The sequence below is a fragment of the Oryza sativa genome, chromosome 5, assembly GCF_034140825.1.
Source record: "Oryza sativa Japonica Group chromosome 5, ASM3414082v1".
NCBI lineage: Eukaryota > Viridiplantae > Streptophyta > Magnoliopsida > Poales > Poaceae > Oryza > Oryza sativa.
The window spans coordinates 4,223,940-4,246,078 of record NC_089039.1 but is presented as its reverse complement, the minus strand read 5'-3'; the positions used below and the strand labels follow the sequence as shown (position 1 = coordinate 4,246,078).

General features: G+C 45.3%; 3 protein-coding genes across 5 annotated transcripts; 1 reads left to right on the top strand and 2 right to left on the bottom strand.

The window, feature by feature from the left end:
• The first annotated feature begins 436 nt into the window (after positions 1-436).
• Positions 437-2,650, top strand: LOC4337939 (uncharacterized). Of its 2 annotated transcripts, XM_015783634.3 has the most exons (2): positions 437-956; positions 2,084-2,650. In XM_015783634.3, the coding sequence occupies exons 1-2, from the start codon at positions 616-618 to the stop codon at positions 2,088-2,090; spliced, it is 348 nt and encodes a 115-aa protein (XP_015639120.1). In that variant the 5' UTR covers positions 437-615; the 3' UTR covers positions 2,091-2,650. The 2 variants fall into 2 exon arrangements, with proteins under 2 accessions (XP_015639120.1, XP_025881606.1); XM_026025821.2 differs by lacking the exon at positions 2,084-2,650 and having other exon boundaries at positions 443-1,066.
• Positions 2,651-10,534: 7,884 nt separating this feature from the next.
• Positions 10,535-17,510, bottom strand: LOC4337937 (LRR receptor-like serine/threonine-protein kinase GSO1). 2 transcript variants are annotated; one of them, XM_015782116.3, is made up of 5 exons: positions 16,672-17,510; positions 16,315-16,574; positions 14,722-14,831; positions 14,270-14,401; positions 10,535-13,812 (listed from the first exon to the last, which is right to left on the bottom strand). In XM_015782116.3, exon 5 carries the CDS (start codon positions 13,660-13,662, stop codon positions 10,672-10,674), a length of 2,991 nt encoding a protein of 996 aa, XP_015637602.1. In that variant the 5' UTR covers positions 13,663-13,812; positions 14,270-14,401; positions 14,722-14,831; positions 16,315-16,574; positions 16,672-17,510; the 3' UTR covers positions 10,535-10,671. The 2 variants fall into 2 exon arrangements, with proteins under 2 accessions (XP_015637602.1, XP_015637604.1); XM_015782118.3 differs by lacking the exons at positions 14,270-14,401; positions 14,722-14,831; positions 16,315-16,574; positions 16,672-17,510 and adding an exon at positions 13,938-13,953.
• Positions 17,511-19,386: 1,876 nt separating this feature from the next.
• LOC4337936 (uncharacterized) lies at positions 19,387-21,916 on the bottom strand. The gene is made up of 5 exons (XM_015782977.3): positions 21,733-21,916; positions 21,297-21,617; positions 20,639-20,748; positions 20,399-20,517; positions 19,387-19,756 (listed from the first exon to the last, which is right to left on the bottom strand). The coding sequence occupies exons 2-5, from the start codon at positions 21,538-21,540 to the stop codon at positions 19,618-19,620; spliced, it is 612 nt and encodes a 203-aa protein (XP_015638463.1). The 5' UTR covers positions 21,541-21,617; positions 21,733-21,916; the 3' UTR covers positions 19,387-19,617.
• Between the last annotated feature and the right edge of the window lie 223 nt (positions 21,917-22,139).

Below are 22,139 nucleotides of genomic sequence, written 5' to 3'. Positions count from 1 at the left end.
CTTTTGGTTACTACTAGTTTATAGTGATATTATGATAGTTTGTACTGATAGTATTCAATTGTGTAAGTATGTTATCAGTCGAACTGATTTTAACCGTTAATTTTATACATTCTACTATCAATAGTTCAGACTATAATATAAATAAATTACTAATAAAAAGATGAGCCGACTAAATTTATTTCTACTACCGGTAAAGATCTTTGTAAAATATCTTAGTAATGGTCTCGAAATTTGGACGTGAGCATGATCTAGGCCGAGTTTAGTTCCAATTTTTTTTAAAAAAAAACTTCTAATTTTTCCATCACATTAAAACTTTGTATACACACAAGTTTTCAACTTTTCCGTCGCATCGTTCTGATTTCAACCAAACTTCTAATTTTGCCGTGAACTAAACACACCCCTATTTATGTAGTTGGAGATTTTACGAGTAGTTACAGAAGCTGCCAACACAAAGAAGGCCTATGTAAGACTGTATCCATCATTGCCGAGTATTTCATGGCCACAACGACGAAGTAGCTAGCACATAATTTGCTATAGCTCCATTTCTATCTCTTCTCGAGAGTGTACGTGTGTGAGAGAGAGAGAGAGGCTAATAATTAAGTAAGAGAGAGTGCCATGAACTGCATCAAGATTGCCATGGTGGTGACACTGATCATCGTCCCTCTCGCGCTGAGGGGAGCCTCGCTTCTCGGCAATGCCGTCGCCGCCGCCGTCGTCCCGTCGTCGTCGCCGGAGCAGCAGCAGCAGCAGCAGCGGCGGCCGCGGCCGCCTCCCGGTTCCAAGAACGGCGCCTCGCCGTCGTCGTCGGCTCATGGGCAGCACTGGAAGGATCAGAGCCGCCACGCCGCCTTCACCCGACGGCGGTTCGGCACCGGCACCGGCGGCGGCGGCGACGATGGCTTCTTCAGCGACGACAAGAGGTTCTCGCCGACTGGATCAAATCCGCTGCACAACTTGTGAGCGTTAATTTGAGTACTTAATTTCTCTCTCTTTTGCTGTACATATATTTGTGTTGTTTAATTACTAATTGGCAATAATCATGAGCTGAGCTTAATTATATAATTATTCCGCGTGTACATAATAAGGTTGGTGATCGAAATTGCTAATAGTTGTTTCATTTGGTGAACTTGAAAGAAGGGTAAATTTTCGTCTGGCTGCTCATTTATTTGTTTGTTTGTTTAATTTGTCTTCCTTTTGTGTTCAGGAGCAGTTTGTGGTTGTTGGGTTATGTATTAGTCGCTTCCGATGCTACTTAATTAGTGAATCTTTATTGGTTCCAGTAATAATCTTTTGTTACAGATCCAAATTTTAATTTTTTAATAATGGATTAAAATCTCGCCTCTACTTCCTGAATGGATGTACACGGGCAAAGTTACAGCTCCAAATTAGAAGATGCTTCTGAGTTTCAAGTTTCAACTAATTCTCTGAATCCAAATCCAAAATGAGTTGGTGCTTTTGAAACCACTACGATGCCAAATTAATTCTTAATTTATGGTTATTAAATTGGTTCGTAAGGTTGTGAAAAAAAGTTATTCCTTTCAATTAATAATACTCGTCATTCATTTTGGATAAGAATGATGTCAACTTTCAAATCTTTTAGCTATGAATAATTTGTAAAATATTTATCCTAGAAATATGAGAAGCATATGTATAGATGATGGCATGCATGTCGGTCCAAAATGGACACTTCGGTAAATTAATATTGGTATGGTATTTTCTAAATTCCTTGATACGTACTATATGACCGTACAAATATGTATGTGTGCCTTAATTTGACAATCGCTTAAACCAGTATTTTCAGTTTCTTATGCAAATAGTACAGAATTATATATGTAAGCACTGGGAATTTTTATACTGAATGAAAGCACGAAAATACTGGAATTTTATAAACAATAAATGAGTATCACTGGGAATTTTTATTATTAAAAGAAAAAAATTACAATAAACATACACAGCTCCTGAATGAAATTTCCAGGACTCCACATATTACACTAATTTTATAAATTCACCCACATCAAGGAATTAACTTGAGAAATTCACCAACTTTTTGGGCCTGATTTACATGTACTGATTTTATACACAGGAGGTGACGACAAGGAACAGCAAGTGAACAAAACAGTTCCATATATTGGAATCCAAAGTACACAAGACCCCATTTAATTGGCTGAATGCATATCCAGGTGACAAAATGCAAATGACAGCCAGAAAAGGCTGGTCTGCATACTCTGCAGGTAAGTAAGCAGGAGAAAAGATTGGCCTCCAAAGCTACATCAAAATGCAGCCATGGATGAAATTTCTGGTCAAAAGAACAGAGAGGAAGCATGCAACAATCTGATGGGTATAGCATGCAATGCAAACTCATGTACTTCTGCTGAAAATGCTGCTCTGCCTATGCCATGTGAAAATGTATGGATCTCTGTCAGGTACTGCTTTTGAGTTTTGAGCAGTCACGTTATACTGACACGCAGATGGTAGTAGAGCAAAAGACAAAGTTCTTGGTGTTTTTTTTTTTTTAATCTCTGATCATGTTGATATTGTTGGCTAGCTAGGGGAACTTTTTTGTGTTATCCTCTGAATTCTTGTGGGGAATTCAGTTATTGTGCTTGAAATTATCTTTCATTTCAAATGAGTGGGACTAGCGTAGATGTAATATGGTGTCCAATGTAATCTAAACTCGGCGTGCTTGATTTAATTTGTAGGTAAATAATGAAGTTGACCTACATTGTTATATCAATTAAGCTCTTCTCATATAGAGGCTTCATCGGGTCTTTCAAGTTCTCTGGCATTTTTTTTTATCATATTGATTTACATGCCCCAATCAGTTCACTTTAAAAGTTGAAAATGATAAGAAAAGATGAAAGATTCACTTATATTCTACCACATACCGTTAGTAAATTTAAGAAAAAAAAAATCCATGGTACCAACTTGATCTTATGGGCTACTGAAGCTAGGTTCGATTCGAGCTCGACTTAGAGCTTGGAATGATGCTATTATTTTCCGTTACCCCTCCCCTTTTGTTAATATGATGAATATACATTACTTTACTCTTTATATTCCGCTAACTAAGTATCCTGATGAAGATAAAAATTAAGTTAACACATGTAAAATGAGAAAGCCATTAGCGTATGATTAATTAAGTTTTAATTATTTTGCCTTGATAAATTGATTTATTTCACATTTTTAACTAACTTTGATATAGAAAATTTTCGCATGAACCACTCTGTTTAGTAGTTAACAGAGTTTGAAAAGTATGTTAACGGAAACTAAGAGAAAATATAACAGATCAAGTACTACACACAATTAAGATTTGGCAAAATTTGCTACAGGACACTCAAAAAACGTGTAATTAGCCGCGAGACACCGCAAAAACATAAATTGGCTGTAGGACATCGCAAAAGAGTGGTAATTAGCTACTGGACACTAGAGACATTATTTTATTATTTTCGGTAGAAACGGAGAGAGAAAGAGCGTTAAAAGTACTGAAATGTCCCCGGCCGCAAGCACTCCCTCTCCAGCCTCCTCGCCGCCCTCCCCGCCGGTGCTGCGCACGCCGGCCGCCTCAGCCTCACCCGGCAGTAGCACGTCGCACGCTACCATCGTCCCGTTCACTCCCACTTGCGATGTTCTCGGCGGCGACGGCGACAGCGACGCACCCGCCGCGAGTAGAGCGCACTCCACCGGGGCAGCATCGCAGCCACGGCGGGAGCATGCAACCTCCGGCTCCGCCCCGGCGGCCCGCGTCGACCGTTGCAGGAAGCGAGGACGGCAGGGAGGAGAGGCGGGGACAGGGTGAGGTGAGCTGGCGCTGTACGCGACATACCAGGTGTTGGCGTGGGTGCGCGTCGGCGGGCAGGTGGCCGGCAAGCCGCAGAACACATCAACGTCGCCATCGCCGTCGACAGCCAGTGGCTCAACGGCGGGCAGGTCCTGGCGCTGGACGAGATCGGCAGGTCGTTCCGCGTCGAGTCCAAGCCGGCTTCGCGTGTGATGCTGTACGTCTAGGGCCCCGACCCCGGCGTCGACCTCATGGTTGCTGTGGGATATTTCTCCCAAACGGATACGGCCAAACCAAAACACCTTGGACGTATCTCAGAATTAAAAGGGGGATTAGAAGGTAAAACACAAACAAATCTAACACCACTGGATCCGTCATCCAAGCCCACCTCCCAACGCTGCATCGCGGAGGGGGACACCGTCGTGGTGTACGAGCGCCACGACGCCATGCGCGCTGTGGGCATGCATGCTCCAGAACCGCTTCGGCGTCTTCCGCCATGATGACTGGATCGGCCGCCCCTTCGGCTGCAAGGTCCACAGCGCCGCCACCGCCGGAGGCAAGGGGAAGGGCGGGTTCATCCACCTCCTTGCGCCCACCTCTGAGCTGTGGACGCTCATGCTCAGCCACCGGACGCAGATCCTCTACCTCGCCGACATCAGCCTCGTCGTCTCCTACCTCGAGCTCGTCCCCGGGTGCCACGTGCTCGAGTCCGGCTCCGGGTGCGGCTCCCTCACCATGTCGCTCTTTGACCAAGAAAATAGAGGAGAGGCTGACATCCGTGGCCCACATAGGGTAATCTGGTCTTTTTTGATTGTTTCTCTCTCCGTTTTCACCGGAAATAATAAAATAATGTATCCGGTGTCCAGTAGCTAATTACCACTCTTTTACGATGTCCTATAGCCAATTCATGTTTTTACGGTGTCTCACGGCTAATTACACGTTTTTTGAGTGTCCTGTAGCAAATTTTGCATTTTGGAATCCTTAATCACACACCTTGTACATGCGACTGTTCATCCCTGCAAGTAGGCATTTTTATAAGAAAAGGTATTACTATTACTTCACCTGAGAATTGAGACGGATAGATCGATCGATTCGATCCTGAAACCCTGGCGAATATGATTGTGTCGTCGAAATTACGCGGTGAATCCACTCGATGCGTTCACTGAAAACTAACGACCTTCTGCCGGGGCCGGGAATAAAAGAACTCATCATTGGAAAGCGACGACAGCAACACTAGCTTAGGTCGATCGCTAGCTATAGCTACAGCTGCTGCGGCGACCGGTGACGAAGACGACGACGTACGGACGTACTCCGGTCGTACGGTTGAGCGCATTTGCGATTTGTAATGAATGATGAATCAATCAACCAGCAAGCTAGAGTACTGGTAGATTTTATGAGTAGTAGTACATGTATGCATGTTCGCAGTGAGATTTGCCAACTAGTGTCCGCAGTGATCTCTCTTAGTGTTCAACATGTATTGATAACTGATAAGTAAATTAAATGCACCGACAGAAAAACATTTCAACACGATAGTTGGCCATAAGGCCCGAGGCCGGATGGTCCGGCCTAAGGCACGGGATTTTAGCCTGGCTCAGGCACGCCACGGCCTGATCGCTGTCGGGCCCGTGCCGGTACGGCCCGATCGCTGTCAGGCATGTGCTAGCACGGCCCTGCTGTTGGGCCGTGCCTGGGCCTATGCCTCAGCACGGTGGGCCGGCCTGGCACGGCACGAACTTCAGGGAGGTGAAATAGACTTATTTCAACCATATGTAAGACAGGACACAAAGAATAGGGAGGACAAATAGACGTATTATATGGAACGGCCCAAGGAGTAGAGATGTAAAATAGACTTATTTTAACTATATATATGTCACAACCCAAAGAGTAGGGAGGGGAAATAGACTTATTTCAAAGAAACCACGATGGGCTACCCGTGCCTTCGGGTCAGCCCGGCATGGCCCGACCCTTATTGGGTCATGCCTAGGCCGCAGGTGGAGCACGTGGGCCGGCACAGCATGGCACGGTCCGGCATGTAGGTCGGGCTGTGTCGGCCTGACAAATCTTGGCCCGAGCACAACCGGGCCTGAGCTGTGCCGGGCGGCCCATATGGCCAACTATAAACACGCCCCGCCTGTGTCGTCTCATTGGTGACCCGAACGGACTCCCGGGACAACGCAACCGCCTCCCTCCTTCCCCTCTCCCCTCGCCGTCGTTGAAGAAGCCTGCTGGTAAGCTGAGCAACTGCAAGAATAGTTTTGGCAGGGCTCTTTTCTCCTTGGAGGCGCTATATATGTCAATGGAGGCGACTAGGGAGACAATGGTTCTACTTTGGATCCACCCCTTCCATAGATCTAACATGTTATGGCCAGCAGCTAGTGGGAGGAGGGACAATAGAGCGCAGCGGGGTAGAGAGTGTGGTAGCAACGACGAGGACTATCGGATCCAGGTCTAGTGTGTCATGTGGTTGCGGCCGTGGACGCGATGGGTAACTATCGCGGGGGGATTGCGGAGCGGCCAGTGGCGACAGGGAGTGATGCTTACTAAAGAAGATGGTCGGCACGCCGTCCTAAGGCAACGATTATGTGGCGACCTGCGTAGACGGATCTGGCAACGATAGTCATGGTGGTGGAGGTAGTGGTTGACCGTGGCAGCGACGGATCGATCTGGCGCCTCTAAGAGCAAATCTACCGTACCGTGGGTGACATCTACGTTGGAAGCACATGGTGGTGGCGAAGGAGATGGCTCGAGCTTGTGCTGGGGCGGCTCGGTGGTGGCCAAAGGCACGGCATGCTGCCAGCAGAGATGATCGTGAGTAGCTAGTCAGGCTGACACCTTTTGCATGAGGGCGTGTCGACAGCGGTAGGCATGCAGCTGTGACGTGAGGCTGTGGGTGGCCGTGAGGGAGCCAACTGGTGGTGGTGATGGCCGCGTGGTATATCAATGGTTAGTTAGAGGTGGTTGAGGATGGTGGGGTTGTGGCAAGAAGGGGAAGGTAGGTTCCACACGAAAGTCTAGACCGACGTTAAGCCTGGGCAGGCAACAGTGTAGAGATCGGGCGCCATGGCCCCCTTTGGGAGCATTGTCGAGGCATCTTCCACCTCCCTGATGGAACTTTCCAGGTGAAAATCATGTCCATGAATAGGCGACAGCATCACGACCTTTTTAAGGACGTCATCTCTTGAAAGTCATGTGGCTACCTATGCTATCTTTAGACAATTTGGACTGCGATGACGCTTAGGATGTTATTATGGCGGTGGCCGGTGGGTCTATACAAGGCACGAGTGGATCTTTCTTCTCTGTTGCCCTCTCCCTCTACAACCCTTCACTGTGGTGTTATCCGGGCGTGCATTGTGATCAGTTATTTGGAAGTGTTGGCGATAGGTGGTGTGTTCGTGGCTCTATTGTAAACCTGGCGGCAACATCCAGTCACACATAGCCGCATCCGACATAGTGTTAAGTTTCTTCCTCAGCGGGGTGTGTGCACAAGTGTTGTTGGCACGTAGTGTGTTGTTGTTTTTTTTTTCCTTTTTTTTCTGATTGTAGTATTTTAGGTTGTAGTTTTTTTTTCAAATGTATATTAATAGTAATGATGTGTCACCTAGTGTTATTCGTCAAAGAAAATACACCGACGTTACCATGTGACATGTATTTAATAACATTCATACTCTTAAAACAAGATAAATGATTTGTTGGTGCAAATTTTAAATATGTCAGACTAAATTATATCTGCTTCTTAATAAGTTGTGATATTGTCGGTGCATTTCAATGACCGAGTGTTGAAGGTCGCACACTGGGATGTTCTCTCGTACACTTTTTAAAATTAAATTTAATGTAAATGGTTGTGAAAATTTTAAAATAAAATGAGTATATTGATATTCATCACTCTACCAAAAATTAAGTTTAAACTTATTTGAGAAGGGAAAAAGATAGTGAATAGCACTCGCGTTGTTTATACGTTGTATTTTTTTTATTTCTTGATATGTGAGTTAAGTTTATATTTAAGATTTTATAGAGGGATATGTATTTGCTATATGAATGTCGTTGAATTCTTTTCAGAAATTTTTGTAGCTATTTGAATATTTAAATATTTTTAACCCGAATTGAAAGAGTTCCCCGCTTACAGGGTGTTAATAAGTTAATTGATAAGGGTGCTGATGGCAAATTACGTACACACACCGTAAAAGGAAAAAGAAAAAGAAAATCCAATCCTAACTTACGTATCTAAACAAATACATGTATAAATTAATAATTAGTATTGAATGTTTTTTTTATTTTACGGATGGAGTATACTCCCCCCGTCTCATAATATAAGGGATTTTGAGTTTTTGCTTGCAACGTTTGACCACTCGTCTTATTCAAAAAAATTTGAAATTATTATTTATTTTATTTGTGACTTACTTTATTATCTACAGCACTTTAAGCACAACTTTTCGTTTTTTATATTTGCAAAAAAAAAATTTGAATAAGATAAGTGGTCAAACGTTGCAAACAAACAAAATTCAAAATCCCTTATATTATGAGACGGAGAGAGTAACCCACGTGAACCAACTCGCCGTCATATGAAGACGATCAATGGAGAGATCGAGCGTATATATACAGGAGTAGTAGTGCACATCGCAGCATCTGCATGTCAGCATGAGTAGTGGCCGATGTGATGACCTGGCATTCTGGCGGCGGCAGCATCTGGTCGGGGACGGATTTCAGGTGGACGAGGCGGCAGCAGCATGCACCGGCCACGATCGATGGCAACCAAGACTTGCATCGCAGCTGCTGCCCTGGCCCTCCCTGCCATTTGGATTTTGGAGATGAATTCTGATATGGATTGATGGACCTGCGTGTAAATGTAGGATTACGCATTACATGGTTGTAAGAAAGGTACTCCCATATAATAAATGGCCTCATCTTTTCGTTTATATTTATACTTATCAGCCAAAATTTGAATTTTCAATTTTGAATTTAGAGTTGATTTTGAGTTTTTTTTTATCGTGGTTTATTTTTCCACCTTTGTTTTTAGATCATTAAGAACACATGTATAAAAGTTTTAATTCACAAATTATTTTTTATTTGTAAATATACCGTTTCGCTTATGCTTATAATTAGTGAACCGATGGGACCAAAAATATCAATAAAAAAGTAAATCATGCATGATACTATTGTAGAAATGTCTATAACAAACGTGCGGGGCATCTCTAACAGGTCAACATGTGATCCATTTAAGACAACCTCATCTACGAGAGGGATTGAGAACTAGTGGCAACATATCATACGTACATAAGCTCTCGCGTGTACACACGTGCACACCAACTAAAAAATATCACCAAAAAATATAGAAAAAATCATACACGTACTTTCAATAGTATTACACCTAGGGTTAAAATCTTAACTTCAAATTCATTACATTTTAGCCGTAAAAAAAAAACAAAAAATCTGACAGTTTTAAGGTTGCAATTTTGTCAGAATTTTATCTTTTTTGTTATTCTCTATGTAGAATGAATTTGAAGATGCGACTTTGCACGTAGATGTAATACTATTGAAAGTGCATGTATGATTTTTTTAGATTTTTTTTTTGATAATTTTTAGTTAGTGTCACTGTCTGTACACGTAAGAGCCTGTCACCCCACGAAGGAGAAAAAAAAGGCAGTGCAAGCCCGACCATCTAATGGTGAGAAGACAGTAGCAATGACAGTAATAGAGGATAGATCTGGTCGCCTCAATCTTGGGAGCAATGGATAAGGTGACTCCTCTTTGGGCTCCATCTAATGTCTCCCCTTGCTCTCCGAATTAGCATCACCGCCATCTCCTCCTCTTCTCTAGCACCACAGCCTCGCCCCTGCCCCCCGTTAGATCCGGTCTCCACACATCTTTAGAGTCAGGCTAGCGAGTGTGGACTGGAAAATCTTCAAGACTAGGACTGAACTTGCTTATACAAATTGTATCTCGAAATTTTCAAAAAAATTTAATAGTATCTAAATAATGTGAATCCTATATACTTATATAGTTCATCCCCACCAAGTGTAGTTAATGATATCTCTCTCTTCTCTCATTAAGCCACATCACCCCAATTATTTCTAGCCTTTGGATGAAAGATCTATGGTCTAAATTGTGTCTTCTTTCTTCTCTCATAAAACATACCATCTCAATTATTTTTAGGTTCAAAATTGTATCATATTGTTTTAGTTTCGATAATCAAATTACATTTTATTTGTACATATTATGCAATTTAATTTTTCGCAGCAACACAGCGGGGTATTCATCTAGTTAAGAAGACAAACCTAGTTCTCAAGCCCTAGATGCACTATGTATGTCTTCGCCCCTTGGATCGAAGTATCATGCATATACCTGAAAAGGTTGATATTGTGAGTTTTATCGGCTGGATTTGTATTTAGAAGTGTTAATTAACAAATAAATCAATTATCAAAGTTTGATATTTTATATTTTAAACTGGAAAAAAAAATACTTCTCTTACACTAAGTCTTGTGAGTTAATTTGTACCTCTCATTGTCTCATCATAATTGGTCTATACCCAATTCAATGTTTAGTGAATAATATTTTTAATAAGTGGCTCTATCTTCTTTTATCGCAAAGAGCCAATGTAATTTCCGTTATGTAAAAAAAAAGAGTTAATTTGTGCATTTTGGAAGATTTGTTTACTGGGCCGACCCTAAGGCGAACACGTTGGGCTGCTAAACTTAGACCCAAAATACCAATGGGCCATCATCATGGATCGTCATGGAACAGAGCAAACCAAACCATCAGACAAAACCAAAGCTGTTCTTCCCGGCTAATTTTGCTTCGCTGATCAACAACACATGACAATAACAAAGGCAAGGTAAAGAAACAACAATTAACAGGAAGAAGATGAGCTTGAGGCGATCCATGGTGGGTCGTCGTCGTGTTCAGCACTTGCTCGCCGGCTTCACCGCGCCGGCGCCGCCACCGGCCGCCTCCGCCGGCTTCCCGTGCAGCACGCTGGTCGTCTCCGACGACGCCGAGCTGTACTTCTCTTCGGCGGCGGACGACGCCACCGACACCGACCCGACCTTCCAGTACTTGCCGTCGCCGGCGCACCACTTGCCGTGCGCCGCCGCCACCGAGGACGCCGTCTCCTCGCCGTCGGAGCTCGACACGGAGGCGACGGCCCTCCAGTTGCTCCACATCCTGAGCATTATGTACAGCAGCGCGACGCACACCGCGGCCGACACGACGGCGATGGCCGCCACGATGGCCGACACCTCCGCCCCCGGCAGCCGCCGCGGCGCCCCGCACGACGGCAGCGGCGCGCCGCAGAGCTCGCCGTTGCCCGCGAAGGACGCGGCCGGGAACGCGGAGAGCGCGCCCGGGATGCCGCCGGAGAGGAGGTTGTCGGACAGGTTGAGAAGGTGGAGGCTCGTGAGCTGCAGCAGCGAGGGAGGTATCTGGCCATGGAGCTGGTTGGAGGAGAGGTTGAGCCTCTCCAGCTTGACGAGGTCTCCGAGCGACGCCGGGATCTCGCCGGAGAGCTTGTTCCGGCTCAGGTCCAGTATCACCTGCAGCTCCGGCAGCTGCCCGAGCTCCGCCGGGATCGGCCCCTCCAGCGAGTTCTCCGACAGCCGCAGCTCGTACAGCTTGTTGCATCGCCGGAGCTCCGGCGGAATGACGCCGGTGAAGCCGTTCTTCTGCAGGTTCAGAACGTTGAGTGATGTCAGCTTCCCGATCTCCGGCGGAATGCTCCCGGAGAGACGGTTGCCGCTCAGGGACAGCTTGAGCAGGCCGGAGCAGCCGCCGAGCTCCACCGGAATGCCGCCGGTGAGCGCGTTCGACGAGAGGTCCAGCTCGCCGAGCGACCGGAGGCCTCCGAGCCATGGCGGTACGGCGCCGGTGAGGCTGTTCCCGTCAAGGTTCAGATGGGTGAGCCGCGAGCAGTTGGAGAGCTCCGGCGGGATGTCGCCGGAGAAGTTGTTGTTCGAGAGGTCAAGTATCTTGAGCTCGGTCAGGTCACCCAGCTCGGCCGGGATCGCGCCGGCGAGGCGGTTGCCGGCGAGCTGTAGCCGGACCATGCCCGTCGACCGCGCGACCGCCGCCGGGATGACGCCGGAGAAGCTGTTGTTGGTGAGGGCCAGCACGGTGAGGGAGCTGGAGCCGAGGAGCGGCACGACGGCGCCGGTGAACCGGTTGTGGGAGAAGTTGATGACCGTCAGGTTCTTGAGCTCGAACATCGACTCCGGCAAGGCGCCCTCCAGCGAGTTGTTGTACAGGGTGACGACGCTGAGCTCGGCGAGGCGGCCGAACGACTCCGGCAGCTCGCCGGAGAGCCGGTTGTCCGCCAGCGCCAGCGCCTGCAGACTCCTGCATTCGCCGAGGCTCGCCGGAATCGGGCCAGTCAGATCATTCTGCCGGAGCTGGAGCACGGCGAGGTTCTTGAGGTTGCCGATGCTCGCCGGGATCGGGCCATGGAAGTGGTTGCCGAAGAAGTCGACCTCCTCCAAGCTCGAGCAGTTGGTCATCTCATCCGGGATGGCTCCGGTCATCTCGTTCTCGTAGAGGAACAGCAGCTTCAGCCTCTGCAGCCGGCCGATCTCCGGCGGGATGCCGCCGGTGAGGCCATTGTGGTACAGAGACAGCACCTCCAGGTTACTCAAGTTCCCAATCTGCGGCGGCAGGACGCCGGCAAAGCTGTTGTTGTGCAGCGCAAGGTTGACGAGGCCCGGCAGCCGGTCGATCGCCGGCGGTATCTCGCCGGTGAGGCTGTTGTTCGACACGTCGATGGACTTCAGCGAGGTGCAGCTCAGCAGGGCATCAATGCTGCCTCCGAGGTCGTTGCCGGCGAGGAACAGGTTCTCCAAGCTCGAGTTGCCATTGCCATTGCCATCGCCATTGCAGAGGCCTTCAGGGATGGTTCCCTCCAGGAGATTTTCAGACAGCACAAGGTACTTCAGATTCTTCAGCTGTGATGCAGAGATGGCACTGATCTCTCCGGACAGATTGTTCTTGGACAAATCCACAACCTGCAGCTGGCTCAGCCGGTTCAGTTCTTCCGGGATGCCGCCGGTGAGGCGGTTGCCGAGTAAGTTCAGGTATGTCAAGCCGGAGAGGTTACCGATCTCCGGCGGAATCACGCCGGAGAACTGGTTGTTTGCAAGGTTCAGAGACTGGAGAGAGCTCAGGCCGCCAATGGAGGAAGGTATGACGCCATCCAGCTTGTTGTCAGCCACCGAGAGGACACGCAGGTTTGCACAGCCGGCGAGCTGCTCCGGGAGGCCGCCGGTGAGGGTGTTGTTGTCCAGGGCCAGCTGCTGAAGCTGCTTCAGGTTGCCAATCTGGTGGGGGATGGCGCCGATCAGCTGGCAGTAGGCCATGCCGATCGTCTCCAGCTCCGAGCAGTCGCCGAGCTCCGGTGGTATCTCGCCGCGCAGCGGGTTGTTGCCGATCCTCAGTAACTTCAGGTTCTTGAGGCCGCCGAGCTCCGGTGGGATGGCGCCGGTGAGGAGGTTGGAGTGAAGCAGCAGCGTCTTCAGGCTCTTCATCGTCCCGAGCTCCGGCGGGATTGCGCCGGTGAGGGAATTTGACGACAGATCAATGGACTCGACGGATACAAGGCCGGCTATCGCCGGCGATATCGTGCCGGACAGGCCGTACCCCGACAGGTTGAGGCCGGTGACAATGCCCTCCCCTGTCAGGCACGTCACGCCGTGCCATGAGCACACGTCGGCCTCCGGCGACCAGCCGGAGAGGACGCCATTAGGGTCAGTGAAACCTGACTTCACTTGCAGGAGAGTGGCAGATGTTGTGTCTACTGTGGCTGCTTCACATGATGGTGCAAGCAGGATGCCACAGAACAGAGGTAGAAGAGCAAGAACAATGGAGGAGCTGATCAGCTTGCCAGCCATTGCTAAGACCAATGATACCATCAACTGAGCAACTGAAGCAGTGTTCTAAGATGCATATGAATTGGAACTTACAGGATGCTGGAACTCTGGAGATGACAAGGTGAGCATGAAACTATGAACTCCATAGCTGAGGTTTGGAGGCTCATCATGTGCACAAAGTAGGAGCCTAAGCTGCAAAAAGCAGAAACAAAGTTGTCAAACACTACCTGCTCTGTGCATATCACTCAGGGTAATGTGATGGATTCTTGGTACTGAAAATGCAACACAAAGCCAAAGGAGAAGGTATAGCACTGTACACTATCTCTTGCAGACATGGAGTTTACAATAATCAGCCTAGACTTGTATAATGCAGGGCTAAGTATGAGGTATTTTAAAGGCTAATCTTGTTGCTTTGACTTGTTAGCTCAGCTTCTTCTGCATGGCAACTGGTGACAAGGATGAAAAAAGGGCACCGGGAATCAGTAAGATACACTGCCACTTTACAGAGTGTACGTGCGTAAACAGTTCAACCACTCCCCATGATTTGGTGGCATGAGGACAATAGCATGACGCTTCCATCCTTATTCCTTGGCTTAATAGTTTTCTAACTCAGGTTTAGTGACAGAAAACTAATAAGATTCGTGCTTACCCTGTTCATCGATTCCGAAGTCGATATTTTTGCTGACCCTGCAAACAAGTACACGGCATGAAATTTTCTCCTTGTCAGCCTAATTTGGCACCGATCCACCATGGGAAGTACTGGCAGTGGCAGACAGTCTCACTACAAGAAAATTCAGAAAATTGAATGTGCAATCAACCAAGAGAGCATACAGTAATACGATTATGATCACATAACAGAAGGTAAATTCGTATATAGATATATGGTATTTGTATCTGAATAGACCACATTAGCAGAACTACAGAAAAGGACTAACTAATCACCAAGCCAGCGAGACACACATAGTGGCATTGTTTTCAATTATCAGGTAGAGGGAAAGTGACTTTTGCAGGGGAGTGACAATGACAGGAACAGAATTGCATCAATAAACCACACGAAACAAAGGCGAAGGGGGCGGAGAAAAAAAAAAGAACAGAACTCACAGTAACTACCACGATAGTTGCATATCCAGGCCCCCATCACAGGCAGAACTGCAGCAGCAGCATGCATGGGACGCACCAGCTCGCACTTTTCTTTGTTTCCTTCAGTTGAACTGCACATAGCAGAGATTCCCACGTTTAGGAAACATCCAACCAGATAGAGACATCAATATGGCTATCCGGTTATCTACTATTGCCTACTGGCTTCTAAATCCTCATGATGCACAACGACACACTACTTTCTGGTTCAGATTTTCAGAGTTCAGACCACATTGTGGTACCCAGAATTTGTAACTAAAGAACTCCTTTTCCAACTAGATTATCTACTCATTTAGCTGTAAAACCACACTAGTTAGCAACGCATGATTGAAATTTGAGTAAATATTAGTCGAAAGGCCAGCAGATGATTGGTTGTGACTCAAAGCCTACACAACTACCCGTCGTTTCGGTAACATGAGGACAGTGATGTGCTGTTGGTGCAATGGTTGCATCATTGGTCTACGATTGACTTTCTTTGACATTCAAACAATTTTAGTACTGGGTCCTGATTGATCTGGGTTTGACTTAAGCCTGCCTAATACTGTGCTACTTGCTTGTACGCTTCTAACCTGCCTAACCACAGGATTTGAGATCCGGATGGGACATGAGTCAAAGGACAAATGTGGGTGTAGAATAAAGCGCCCCTTTCCTTCTTGCTCATCTCAAATGAACTGGTTAATTTATTTAGTATTAGAAAGAGTATCACTTCAATATAAGATGTTGAAAAACGAGATGGTATATTTAAGCGAAAATCACGGACGCCAGGACAAACATTCTTGGACAAATGGACATGTCCATCATGCTAATACATCACTGACTACTTGGACGTGCATGAACCTTACCCTCGTAAACTCAGCTAAAGAAATACTAATATGACTACATTCACTAGAGTGTGGACATGCGTAGCATTGTTAGTATATTTGGATCATGAGAAAGAAAAGGTTAGTGTTCATGATCTTTATCAAGATGTAAACTGATGTTCCTATGTTCCTTTTTACTTGTTGTTTCGGATATTGATACGTTCTCCAATACGCATACTCCGTATTTGATTATTACTTTTTTATTATATGTTCATACTTCATAATAACTATCAGAAACATAATGGTGTGTGTTTTTCATATTGGAACTACATGTTATTTTCATCTGACAAATCCAAAAACTATTTGCATACATTTGCATCTAAACTATTTAAGGGTTGACTATACGCATTTTAAACTGGCACCTATTAAGAACAGGAGTATAACCGATTTTAATTAATAGAAACAAGGCAGGGAGTTTGGAGACTTAAGAGACTATCTTTTTAATTAAAAAAAGCAATCTAAAAGGCACGATAAAATAAGACACTTAAAATTATGAAACCCCCAGAAGCACGACATTCCTCTGAATCTTGCTCTAATTTCTCCAATTATTCGACTTTCAGTCATTAAATTAAACTTCGCCGGGGTTCTTCCGGACAGCTAGCTAGGCCCCAGCATAACCATTTTGTCTTCCCTTTATTTATTCATAACTTTGTTTTCAATATGGAATGATTAATAATTTGAGTAAAGATCGGCTAACCTCTGCAATGGCGAGCAGGGATGCAGTGCAGTAGGGTAGTTTGCACGACAAATCCGTGGACGCTAACCTTAACCATGTGCATAGGATATAGCTCATCAGTCTCACTTTTTCCCATGCAACCAATCAGATGCGTGTGGACACCCTTTCCTGTAAAAAGTCCGTCTCCTTTCAGGAATCTGCCGGTAAAGCTATGCTTCCCGGGATGCCGATGATTAACCAATTGACTTGAGAACATTCATAGCAGAAGATGAGGCAGGCTCCTGCATGACGATCAATCGCTTGCAATGCAATGCATGGAGAGTTGACAGTGTGCAGTGCAGGAAGGGAAAAAAATGAAAAGCTCAAGCATTTACCAACCTGTGGTGCGTGCCTGCTCCTATGACGGCTCAATCAGCGGCATGTAAGGAGACAATCGAGTTCGGCAGAGCTGCGTAGGCATCTGACATTTCGTCGAAAACCATGTTGAGTTTCACACAGAGGCAGCTCCCATCCATCAGCCCGGTTTCATTGTGAATTCCGCAACCCTCATCATGCTTGCGTGGCCAAATGCCATCTGAACATGCGCCAATCTTCATCTCACTCACTCACTCACTGCCTAGCAAGCAGTGTGGAATAGCAGCAGATCAGTTGCCTAATCTGTGGAACACTGGAACTCGCTGTGAACCCATGGCCAAAAGTGAGCTTGAGGTTGAGCTTGGGGTCAATGGATTGGCGAGTTGTCAAGTGACAGACTTATTCCGGTTGCACTTAAATTGGTGAATTGGTGCTTGGTCTCTGCAGTGAGCACTCAGCTGCCAAAAAAAAAAACTCCGACATGCATCCCCGGCCATGAGCTGAAGGATTCCATCGACGGACAACGGCACAGACGCCACGCTCGAGCAGCGCGACCACCCCCACGGGAGGAGAAAGGGAAGTGCTTTCGCGGTGCTCGAAGCCTCCGCCACACACGCCGGCGCCTCCAAGTTCTGGACGCTAGTTGGATGGGCGCGCGCCCGCTTCGCTTCGGCGCCATAAGGTCGAACACCTGGCAGGCGTCAGGGGCAGGAGGCTTCGGGTAGTCCACCAGTGGAAGAAGAAGAAGAAGAGCCCCCTCTCCTCAGACAACACCGGCTCAAAACAAGCGGAACCCGTCGCGAGACGACCTCCGTGCTGCCGCCGCCGGACGCCGAGCTGAAGCCGGGAACCATCTGCCGTCGCCGCCGCCGCGGCGCCGCGTCGAGCAGAAGAACGGGGAGGAGACGACGCCGCGGTTACAGGCTTGCAGTGTTGGGCCGGGCCGAGACATGGTGTACCTGGTCATTAGATTACGGAATAAGTTCATCTGTGGTCCCTAACATGTCAACTAATCCGATTTTCATCCTTCAACCGAAAAATCAGGTACAACGGGTCTCTCAACTGTCAAAACAAGTGCAAAATAAGTTCCAAGGTGGTTTGGACAGTGGTTTAAGCTGATGTGGTGCCTGCATCGCTAATTTGACTCGGACTTTATCTGACGTGGCATTGACGTGGCGCTTACGTGACAATTTGATTTGAAAACTTTAAAAAAATGTGTCCCTACATGTCACTTACACCAAAAATTTAATTAAAAATGGTGTGGCCCACATCGGCCCCACATGTCACTCACATCCCTCCTATTCTTCCTCATCTCTCCGCATCTCCCCTCTCTTCTTCTCTCTCCCTGTCCACGATTCATAGACTACCCAGATCCATCGTCGCCATCACCATCGGCGTTGAACCTAGATGTGTCTCCGTTGCTCGGCCTACCGCGGGGTCAGGAAGGTAGGCCGAGGAATGGAGACACCTCTAGGTTCAACGCCGGCGGGTCTGGGTAGTCCACGAATCCTCGACGTGAAGAGAGAAGAAGAGAGGGGCGATGCGGAGAGAGGAGGAAGAAGAGGAGGGGTGAGAATGACATATGAGGCCCACGTGGGCCTCACCATTTTAATTAATCTTTTTGGTGTAGCTGACTTGTGGGGGCCATAGTTTTTATTGTTTTCCAAATTAAATTGCCACGTAGGCGCCACGTCAGCTTAAATTGCCGTCCAAATCGTCTTGAGACTTATTTTGTACCGGTTTTGGCAGTTAAGGGATCCGTTTGTATCTGTTTTTTTTTATTGAAGAACGAAAATCGGATTCGTTAACAAGTTAAGACACCTCAGATGAACTTGTTCCTTATATTACTTTGATTCGGCCCAGCCAGACGCACTCACAAGTCGAAGCTCATCTGACTGGGCTGTATAACACGTAGGTCAGAATTCAGCCCGTCATATGTAGGGTTGATCTGGGGATTATCATACTCACTCACTTATGCATACGCTTTCATTTTGTTATACATTTGTCGACAAAATTTTCTTCTAAAAATTTGTTTGATGTAATTACATTATAATTATAGTGTAATAAGTTACAGTGTAATTACATCATGATTATACTATAATTACATCTATTAAATTTTTAGGAGAAAATTTGTTGACAAATATATAGGTCTATGCTTTTACGAACCACTTATTACTAACTTAAAAAATAATTTATAGTAAATTTTTTATATACGTGTCCATTTATTATTAACTTAAAAAATAGCTTATAGTAAAATTTTTATATACGCCATGTTAGTGATTATAAAGCAAATTATATAAAATAAACTATGATGAAAAAACATAAAATTAACTATAAAATTAAATTTTAAAATTTAAATTTAGTTTACAAACGTAAACATAAACGAAATGATGGAACGGGTAAATGACTTTGTCCTTGTTCGGATGAGCCTGAATCCATCTCAAAGACACAAAAGTCTATATACTTTCGTAGGAAATAGTAATAGAAGTATTTTTCGCTTTCTTAGGATAGAGAAAGCTGAAAGCATCTTCTAGCTTCTACACCGATTATAATTAAGCACGCACATCGTTTAATTATGGATATCAGAATTTTAAACCGAATGATAGATTCGTGTATATCTACAGCTGCACCATCACACACACTAGCTAGAATTTTTTGTTCAACGACTGATCGATCCAATACTTTCACACATAACTATCCATCCCTTTCAAAATATAAAAACTTAAAATCAGAATGGTCTAGTGTTACAATATTTGTAACATATATATTCTTATAATTTGGGACGAAGATGGTACAACATTAATTTTGCTTTACAAAATTATTACAAAAGTACAGTTTTAGGAATCCCTTTTTTTTTTTTTTTACTATGCACAAGCAGTCAAGCAGAGACAGTCCCAGACTCCCAGTCACACAGCAACCGACTTTACAGCTGACCGAGACATACGTGGGGAAATCGCAGCTGATCAGCCATCAGTAGTAGCTCGCCGCCGTTGCGACGGGCTGCGGTGGCTGCGGCGGCGGCGGCGGAGGCGGCAGGTTCTCCCTGACGACGGTGACGGGGCAGGTGGCGTGGTTGGCGACGTACGTGCTCACGCTCCCCATCAGAACCCTACATATATATCAAGCAACAAATTAATTAACCAAACAAATTAAACAAATTCCTCGCCGTGTAATTCAGCTTACCGATCGGCTACGTACTAGTACTTTATTAGTAGTACTTCCTCCATTTCTAAATATTTGACATTGTTAATATTTTAGCACATGTTTAACCGTTCGTCTTATTCAAAAACTTTTGTAAAATACAATATGTAAAATTATATGTATACATATAAGTATATTTAACAATTAATCAAATGATAGGAAAAGAATTAATAATTACTTATTTTTTTTAAATAAGATGAATGGTCAAACATATTTAAAAAAATTTAACGGTGTCAAATATTTAGAAACGGAAGGAGTAGGTACTATCATGAGATGATTGATACTCATGATAGATATATGTCCCATTATTTCCTAATTAAGTTTCCGCTAACACACCTTTTAACTTGCTAAATACTCTAGTTGAAAACTTTTTATATAAAAAAGTTGATTTAAAATATTAGATAAATTCAATTTTAAAATATATAATAACTAAAACTTAATTAATTATACGCTAATATATTTTCATTTTTTATGTCCTAATTTTATCTTCTCTTTAATAGAAACAAACACCACCATACAGAGAGAGATAGAGATGCATGGATGTGCTTGCCTCTTGACGGCGCCGAGGCCTCTGTTCCCGACGACGAGCCAGTGCAGGGGAATCCCCTGCGCCGCCTCCGTCAGCTTCTTCGCCGGCTCGCCCCAGTACACCTTCGCCACCACCTCCACCTGCATCCATCCATTCATTTCTCCAGTGATCATCGATCGATCACCAATGGGCATTCAATATATACTACTACCACACAAGGATTAACAGACGATCGAACAGTAAACCATTCAGTATATATACCCCTTTCTGGTTGGCGGCGCTGGTGAGGATTCCGATCGTCTCCGCGTCCGGCGCGACGCCGTAGATCCTGCTCACCCGCGGGTCGGCCAGCTCCACCAGCGGGATCATCGCTGCACTCCGGCCGGTGAGGAATCGCCATTAGCACGCGCTAGAAGAAAGAAATTAAATACTCCCTCTCTCTGCTCTCTCTCCGTTTGGTATTACAAAGTCGTTTTAAATTTGTTTCTAATTAATTATTGGATTTAACTAAGTTTATAAAAAAAATATATTGCTATATCTATAGCACTAAATTAGTTCCATTAAATATGTTTTAGTGATACGTTTGTTTCGTATGTTAGTATTTTTTTTATATATAAACTTAATCAAATGTTTTAAAAATTAGCTATAAAAAAAATTAAAGCAATTTATAATACTCCTTCCATCTCAAAATAAGTATAGTTTTACCCTGTTCATGACGTTTGACCGTTCGTCTTATTTGAAAAATCTTTAATTTGTATTTTTATTGTTATTAGATGATAAAATATGAATAGTATTTTTTTAAAAAAAATTCATAATTCTTTTTTAAATAAAACAGACAGTTAAATACTAGACGCGGATATCCACGGTTACCCATATTTGGGACGGAGGTAGTATAGGACAGTGGTAGCAGTAAGCTTACGTGAGCCTTGCTGCTCCCAGAGGTGGGCGACGCCCTGCTCGTACTGGAACGAGGGCTTGACGTGGACAAGCACCAGCCGGTCGCCGGGGCGTGCCAGGCTCGCCGCCGCCCACCGCAGCGCCGCCTTGCTGCACGCCGAGAAGTCCATCGCCACCCCGATGTTCCTCCCGCCGCCGCCCACGCTCACCGCCGCCATCCTCTCCCTCGCTACTCCTCTTCTCGATCGATCTCTCATACAAATCATAATTAATTAACCTCTCAGCTGGTTGTTAGCTAGCTAGCCTGCAGGTGTCGTTGCAGCTCGATCGCCCAGCCATGAAGCTATATATATAGAGAGAGAGAGATTAATTTTGAGCTAGATGATTCGCACAATCTCTCCTAGCTTAGCTAGCTTAGCTTTGATTCCAATTTTCCAAGATTCCATGCATGCACTCACCTTTAATTTACGGCTTTACCGGATTCCCTCCCGGCGCCGGCGTTTCTAGTTCCGCGGCGACGTGGCGGCGAACCGGCGGCGCGCTCGCTCGATCGATCGCCAAGTCACCAAATTAAAGCGGAATTGAGCGAAAGATCGAGACGGGTGTAGAGGATAAGCGAAGAGGTCAACTAATTAATCGGCAATCGAGATCAAACAGCTGAAAATTACTCCCTTATTTACTTAAATGTTCGATGCTGTTAGATTTTTTTAAACATGTTTGACCGTTCGTCTTATTTAAAAATTTTTGTGAAATGTGTAAAACTATATGTATACATAAAAGTATATTTAACAATACATCAAAGGATAGGAAAAGAATTAATAATTACTTAAATTTTATAAATAAAATAAACGGTCAAATATTTTAA